At 35.9% G+C, this 8,090-nt stretch overlaps 1 protein-coding gene and 1 long non-coding RNA gene across 2 annotated transcripts in view; both read left to right on the forward strand.

Annotated features, from left to right (window-relative positions):
- The first annotated feature begins 1,586 nt into the window (after positions 1-1,586).
- LOC107575633 (band 4.1-like protein 3) overlaps positions 1,587-8,090 on the forward strand; it is a 38,530-nt gene continuing 32,026 nt past the window's right edge. The window contains exons 1-5 of the mRNA XM_016261995.1: positions 1,587-1,631; positions 3,303-3,320; positions 5,625-5,729; positions 5,818-5,860; positions 5,944-6,050. Of these exons, the coding sequence (XP_016117481.1) occupies positions 1,587-1,631; positions 3,303-3,320; positions 5,625-5,729; positions 5,818-5,860; positions 5,944-6,050 (318 nt within the window). The remainder of the gene's footprint in view (positions 1,632-3,302; positions 3,321-5,624; positions 5,730-5,817; positions 5,861-5,943; positions 6,051-8,090) is intronic.
- LOC107575634 (uncharacterized) overlaps positions 6,359-8,090 on the forward strand; it is a 4,170-nt gene continuing 2,438 nt past the window's right edge. Inside the window, exons 1-2 of the long non-coding RNA XR_001607909.1 lie at positions 6,359-6,397; positions 7,936-8,023. This is a non-coding gene — a long non-coding RNA (uncharacterized lncRNA). The remainder of the gene's footprint in view (positions 6,398-7,935; positions 8,024-8,090) is intronic.

The raw sequence follows: 8,090 nt of genomic DNA on the forward strand, positions 1-8,090 counted from the left end.
TACTTTATTTAGCCGCATTAAAAATACAGAGCAGAATGTGAACTAAATAAGTCAAGATGAGTAAGAACTCTTTATTTACGTTCAGTTTTATTAATGTTGCTGTTTATTTTTGTCCCTTTAATGCGTTCAGTCCCTTTGGTTCCGTCTCTTGCATTTCTTAAATTCAAATCCATTCATTTTTAAGTCAGCATGCGCTGGTTCGTTTGTCTTTTAATGTTTTTCTTAAGTACTGCAGCTATTTTTAGCCACCTGTGTTCAAGTGCACGTAATTTCATTTTCAGAGTGATTTTCATTGTAATTGCGGTCAGAATCACAGCACAGCGGCTGTAGCTCTTCATCATTATTGATGAGTGTTTTATCTGTTTCTCAGAGAACAGAAACATCAGCATCTCTGTCCTCGGCTGACATCTCTGCTCTCGTTCTGTGATGTTGAGCGGATCTGGAGGGCCGTTCGCTCGTTTTGTTCCTGCGGTTCAGTTTGACCTACATTTCTGCACCAGGCCAGTAAAGTTCAGGGATTCAGTCTGACAGAATGCAGTCGCGTTATTCCTGCGGTTTTCCACTGCTGCTCTCCAGAATCCGCCGATGGTTTCCATCACTCTCACACCTCTGAAGAGAGATTACAAAACACTATTGTATTCTACAATATTCACTACTGGATTCTACAGAGCATTTGATTGGACATAAAGTTTGATGAGAAGCTGAAGTGCAGGGTGATGTCATCAAAACGCTGATCCGTATTGGCGGAAGTTAGAGATTGTAAGTTTTGAATGCTTATATCTTGTAAATGCGAATTTTGTCATTGTTTTGGATCACACTTGCTTATAGATAATCTTAACACAGTGTCCTAACTTCACGCGACAAGATTCCAGCGACAAGCAATTTGGGTGTCCACACCAGATGCGACGCGAGAGAATCAATCAAATATCACAGCCAATCAGAAGTGTGTGTGGGCGGAGCCTCTCTTGCAAGTTTATAATCGAATTCATAAATTTTAAACTGGACATACTGAGTGACTGATACCAACTTTGTCATGGAAAACGCTTGTTAGTTCGCAGTTTTAACGTACAAGTTTGCTTTAATTTATTTTCAAGATCTAAGGTAATCTATCTGTTGTTGCTTTCAGTATGGCTATAAATGTCACGCAAAATGATATTCAAATTCATATTAGACACGTTTAACTATAAATAAAGCACATAATCACCTGAAAATTATCTACTGTCATATAGTTTGTATGTTGTTGTTCCAGCCATGAAGGTTGCAGAAATATAAACCATTTCTAAAATAGAAATTTCACATGTCACCGTCGCGGCTAGTTAGGACTAAAAATGATTAACATGGAAAAGATACCTTTTGTCGCGTGTCGCGGCATTGCGTCACGTGTAGTTAGGACACGGTCTTAGGCTACGTTTACACGTTTTTATTTTAAAATGCATAACTTTTGCTACGATCGTTCACACTACTTCGGCTTTTTGACTTTTGAAAACGCTGCAGATTTCCGTTCTACTTTCTTTAGCCATTTTAGTTTGAAAACGCCGGGGTTGCGTTTCAGTGTAAACAGACCAAAGCAGAGACTTTTGAAAACGATGGCGTGGCTGCCCACATTCTCTCTGTGTATCCTTGACGACCGCGTAAACGATAACATCATGCTCGTTGTACGTAAAAACAAACGGAAAACAAATAACGATTGCTAGCGGTTGACTGTTACATTACAGTACATACAATTTTACTTACCACATAAACAGAGTAAGGGGAGATGACTGAGGACGATGGCGAATGATTTGCAGATCCTGAGCAACACTGACAAACATTTAATCTTGTAAAATGTGTGGTAAGTACTTGCCCTCCATAGTATAAACAGAGTACGTGCGATCGCGAATCTCAAAAGTGAAGCTAAAAATCGATCGTGCATTCAAAAGCAGTTTCAATGCCAGGCATAATAGCGGCTCCCTGATGCCCGCAATTTATATACAGTATATTTGCCCAATGATATAACTGCGAGAGAAAATAATGAAATAGGCCTATATTTCAATTACCCATTCATAAAGACAGTCAGTACTTCGTTCCTGAATGAATCAGCCATTCGAATGAATCAATTGAATGAATGATTCAGTGATAAAATCAGTGACTTGTCGCCACCTGCTGGCAGTTTTAGTTTAATTTTTAAAGTATCTTTTCTGTTATTTAAATCATTTAATATTTCTATTTAACCTCAACATGAATTTATGAATTTAATTGCACTCATGCGACCTCTGAGCCTCATTAAACGTCTGAAAGTAACACCTACAAGCCACTTGTGTGTTCTTCTGTGCCAACTCTGTAGCACAAATTTATTTCTTAAATACTGATTTCATTTGATTGGTAACTTATTCTTATTCTACTTGTTTTATTTGTTTTAATTAGAAATGTTAAAAAGCTTATAAATATATATATATATATTTTAATTTGACATAAAAGATGACATACATAAAGTTAGAAAAATGCCATTACAAAGGTAAAAACAAAATTCCCTGTAAATCACTTTGAGTCAAATATCACCTCGTAATGGGAAGGTAAATTTTTTATCAGAATTTTTTTTATTATTGATTAGAAGGTGCTTCTAAATTTTGGACCATGCTCCTAAATTTAAAAAAAAAAAGAGAAGTAAGTGTAGAGCCCTGGTACTGATTGATGAATAGTATCTGTCTTTATGACAGGTGACATTTCCGCTAGAGATTGGATTTGAAACTGCAAGTGACACAATGACCTGAACTGTTTGCCTCATATATACAATGAAAAACAGCTTTACAATTCCACTGTCATATCTATCTACTCACACACGAAAGTTTGGATTAGTAAGAATTTGTAAATAATGTATAATAGTGTATACAATATATAATGTACAAACAGTAATATTGTGAAATATTATTACAAATTTTTTTTTCAATTTGAATATATTTTAAAATGTAATTTATTCCTGTTATGAATCACATGATCCTTAAGAAATTATTCTAATAGTCTGACTTAGTGCTCAGGGAACATGTCTTATTGTTCTGAATATTGAAAAGTTGTTCTGCTTAATATTTTTGGGGATTCTGCGAAAAAAAAGAATACAAATTTAATAGAAAGTTCAAAAGAACAGCATTTATGTTAACTTTCTGTAACAATGTAAAAGACTTTACTGTCACACATTTCTGTCACAATTTAAAACATCCTACCTTAATAAAAGTATAAACAATAGTTTTACTGACCTCAGAATTTTTGATTACTGATTAGAAGGTGCTCCTAAATTTTTGACCGTGCTCCTAAATTTGTTAAATTAGGAGCACAAGCGCAGCCCGGTGAGAGCTTCACATACATCCCATCATCCCAATCCAGCCTCTAGTGCTGTAGTGCTTCTGTGTCAGATCAGTAGCCTATAGTCTGGTTAACTTTATAGCTTAGTCACTAGGGATCAGTGTTGGGGAAAGTTACTTTTAAAAGTAATGCATTACAATATTGCATTACTCACTAAGTTACTTTTTATGGAAAGTAATGCGTTAAGTTACTTTTGAGTTACTTTTTAAATCTGGGCAGGGCTTGCTTGTTTGTTTTTAATATTAAAAATTTATTCTTTTACAAATGTAAAAGCCCTTTCACACCAAAAGTGAAATGCATATGCCTCAGGCTTAAGGAAATGAAAATTCACGTCTGTACAGTAGAGGGCGCAGCTGTCAGTCAATACATGAGAAACAAAGTAACTGGAGTTACTTATTTGAAAAACTTAGATATTTCCTTTAACTAGTAATGCATTACTAGTTAAAGTAATCTGATTACGTAACTCATGTTCCCTTTCAGTTGGTCACTCGACGTCACGTCGGTGACCGATGAATTTGGAATCTCGCCAGAGAGACCAATCTACTTCGAGTGTAAACTAAACAAGTCAATGCACATTGGCATGCGATTATTGCATCCAGCTGCCGCTGATCACAGCGTGAGTATAAGTAGGCAGCCGGTGCAGCGCATAATCAGCTTTTCGCTTCGGAGCCGAGTGGTGTTATCGTTCTGCTCCTGCCAAGCTTCGTGTGTCAACGAGTCAGCGCTCTCAAAGGAGCTTCTCTGTGCGGGTGTCACGGCACGACAGCGTGGGCTCCGAAGGTTGACCTTCGTTGAGTGGGTGCAAACTACAGGCTGCACTACTCCCTGTAGTGTTGTGGTGGCCATCTCCCCAGTGTGCTTCAGCACAACTAAAAGAGCATTCAAGGGTGAACGCCTTTTTAGAGACGCATCTTTTTAAAGATGCCATTTCACCCGTGCATTTCTGGATGCGGTCGTTACCTAGCACCGGGTGATGGTCACGATCGCTGCGTCACGTGCCTGGGCATTAAACACGCTGAAGTAGCATTCGTGGATGAGTCATGTTCCCATTGCGGGAAGATGACCATCTCGGAGTTGCGGAACAGGCTCCACTACCTCAAAAGGGGTGGAGTTCCGTTGCCTCTGCCGCGATCTAGTTCTCTTCCTAGCAGAAGTCAGGGGAGGACTACTTCTGGCAGTAGCTCGGGCGGTTTGAGGATCACAACCCCTCCGAGGAACCAACCTCCCAGGGACCGCCACTCCTCTTGCACTTCGCACCCAGCCAAGCGCCCTAAGGAACGCGAATATATCAAAACTTAATGTTTGATTAGTAATATGCATTGCTAAGAACTTCATTTGAACAACTTTAAAGATGATTTTCTCAATATTTAGATTTTTTTGCACCCTCAGATTCCAGATTTTCAAATATTGTCCGATCCTAACAAACCATACATCAATGGAAAGCTTATTTATTCAATTTTTTAAAAAATTGACCCTTATGACTGGTTTTGTGCTCTAGGGTCACATACCATAATATTAGTTTGTAAACATGGTTTATCTGCGTGAGCGAGTCGAGGCTTGATTCTCAGAGGAAAGTATTTCTGAGGAACATAAATAGATGTATTTGTCTGTTAAATAAACAGAATCCAAGACCAATTTGCTTCTGACGGTCTAAACAAGTCAGGAGTGTTCAGCGAGAACAGAATGTGGGAAAATCCCAGCAGATATTAATTACTAATCCACCATCATTGCTGTGGGTTTACTCGTAATTTACCAAATAAAACAGGAAGTGCATTAAAATTACAAATTAGAACTTGGGGCAAAACAGAGATTTATTGATTTAATAAAGACTTGAAATTCACAATATCTGAGTTCAGGGAAAAGAGTCCTAATCTTTTTAAAATGTATTATTATTATTATTATTTTGTCAGCCAATCCCCTTTGATATTTTTATTTTTACTGTAAGGCTTTTATTTAAATTTTATATATTTATTTATGTTTAGATATATTTATGTTTATTAAAAAAAAATTTATATTGAGGTTTCCTGAGATTTGAAGTCAATAATTTCAATAATTTAACAATTCTCTGATGGGGGTTAACGGTCACATGACATGCAGCTATAAAAATATTTTAATATATTTTAAAAACTACTCTTTTTGCCCAGCCTATCGTTTCATATCATATCGTCATGTGATCACGATAATATCGAGACCGCTTTGATATCGCGATATTTTGTTAATATCGTTACATCCCTGATTTTGGGCTGAACTGTCCCTTTAATGACTCTCTGTTTGTTTGTTGTCGACAGAAAAGAGCGAAAGGTCAGGTTCTGTTCGATAAGGTTTGCGATCACCTGAATCTCCTGGAGAAGGACTATTTTGGCATGACGTACCGGGATGCTGAAAACCAGATGGTGTTGGTCAGTCTTCTTCCTCTGAACTGATTTCATTTCATGCGTCTCAGCCTGTTTTTCAATGCCGAACCTCCTGCTTTTCCCACAGAACTGGCTGGACACTTCCAAAGAGATGAAGAAGCAGATCATCAGTACGTCTTTCCCTAACCAGACTCATTCTTTGTCTCCTTCCAAACGTCTTCAAGTTCTTACATGAAGTTCTCGTGTTTTTCAGCTGGTCCCTGGAACTTGGCCTTCAGCGTGAAGTTTTATCCTCCCGATCCATCGCAGCTCTCCGAGGACATCACCAGGTCTGCTTGGGTTATAGTCAGTGTTGGGAAGGTTACTTTGGAAATGTAATAGGTTACAGATTACAAGTTGCCCTGACTAAAATTATAGTGTTTCCTATGCAATGATGTTAGCTAATCATAACACTTGCTGATTACTGACAAGCCTTAAAGGACCTGCCACTTAAAAACAGCCATAGCATTACATAGAAAACAACTACATAGCATTAAAAAAACAATGAAAAACACAACAAACTTACTATAAATGTAACCAAAATTACAAAAAGAAAATACAAAAATAAAAATGAATTCAAATTATAAACAAAAAAAAACTATTATAATATCTCAGTGATACTAAAATAACACTGGTGTTAGATACGTGGAGCTCCACCGCGGATACAAGTGAGTTTCACATCATGTCGTAGCGTGTTACTTTTGTATCATTGAGATATTATTATAGTTTTTATTAATATTGTCTTTATTTTAATATTTTCATTTTAATTTGTTAAAGTTTTAATTATTTAGTTGTTGTTGTTTTTTTATTTGTCTCTTTATTTTTTATTGTTTAATTATTTTAGTACATTAAAATTATAAATGTTGCCTTGGCATTTAGCTGAAGTAATATTTTTTTATAATTAATAATTTTATTTTAGTTAACATTTATTTTATATCCAGTAACAAATGTGTTTAAGGTTTTAGTTAATTAACCGGGTTCATAATCACTATCTGCGTTATTTTACCATTGTTTATAAATAGTATTTATTGACATTTTGAATTGGCTTTTATTTTTATATTTTATTTTTTAAGGTATTTTTTAATTCGATTTATTTTTATTTGAGTTTAAGTTTTAGTAATTTTAGTACGTCAAATTAAACTTTATTTTGATTAGCTGCCAAGGCAACATTTTCTAATTTTTTTGAGTTTTTAAGTTAAGTATTTTATTTTAGCGCTGGGGGAGGTGTGTGGGGGAGAATTTACATTTTAAATTCTTGTTTATTTCATGCTTATACACATTTGATAGTAAAGCACTTAAGCTTTAACTGGGATGCATACAAAATGTAGTTTTATTAACAACAGTAACAGGTGCTAAATCTAATTTTTATATAGAAAATGTATATATATATATTCGTCTCTTATTAAATGTGTCATTACTCTTCTATAGTATTATATGGAACTGACCAACTTCAGTGATTATGTGTGATTTAGTCCCAAATTGAAGAAAAGTTAGTTTTTCAAGGCACTTTGTGACTTTTCTTACTTCATACACAAAAAAAGTGTAAAGTTCTGACAAAATCAGATTTCTTGATGATTTGATATTTTATAATAGTGATTTTATAATTTATAAATATAGAGAAAAAGTAAAAATGAATGACTAATAAGTCAATAAGTGTTCCTCTGCTGCCGTCTACTGGTTCTAATGGTGATTTTATATATATATTTTTTATTTTACATAAGCGTTTGTTTACCACAAAATATATTTTGGTCGTCCCATTAAATATAACATTCAAACTGGATAATTTTAGAGCTTTAAAGTGCTGGAAATAGTTGTGTGAAATACTTAAGTCATTGAAAAGTGCTTGAATTTCTCTCTCAAAAGGTTGTACAAACCCTGAAATTAATGATGTAATGCATTCGACTATTTCTACCACAACACCATGGTTATAGTTAGCATTAATACTTCTGGTTTTCTGACGTACGTACGCTGGATCTCGCAGCACTGTGCGCAAAATTGTCACGAAATCAACTTTGGCTCCTGAGTAAAGCTGTTCTGAGCTCGGACAAGTTTGTTTGCGTCGTTAACAAGGATGAGAATGAATGAATTCCTTCATATTCATATAGTGTTCAACAGTCCACCTGCAAACACGGGGCATCTGTTGGTGTGTGTTCACCGGTTCATTTAGCAGTAATCTGTGTGTGTGTGTGTGTGTGTGTGTTTATAGAGGAATGGCTCCTGCTGAAGCTGACATGCTGTTCCTGGAAAACGCAAAGAAACTCTCCATGTACGGAGTCGACCTGCATCGTGCCAAGGTAAAAGAGTGTGTGTGTGCGTGTGTGAGAGTGTGCGTGTGTGAGAGTGTGCGTGTGTGAGAGTGTG

The sequence above is a fragment of the Sinocyclocheilus grahami genome, unplaced genomic scaffold (genome assembly GCF_001515645.1).
Source record: "Sinocyclocheilus grahami isolate Dianchi unplaced genomic scaffold, SAMN03320097.WGS_v1.1 scaffold2771.1, whole genome shotgun sequence".
Lineage (NCBI taxonomy): Eukaryota > Metazoa > Chordata > Actinopteri > Cypriniformes > Cyprinidae > Sinocyclocheilus > Sinocyclocheilus grahami.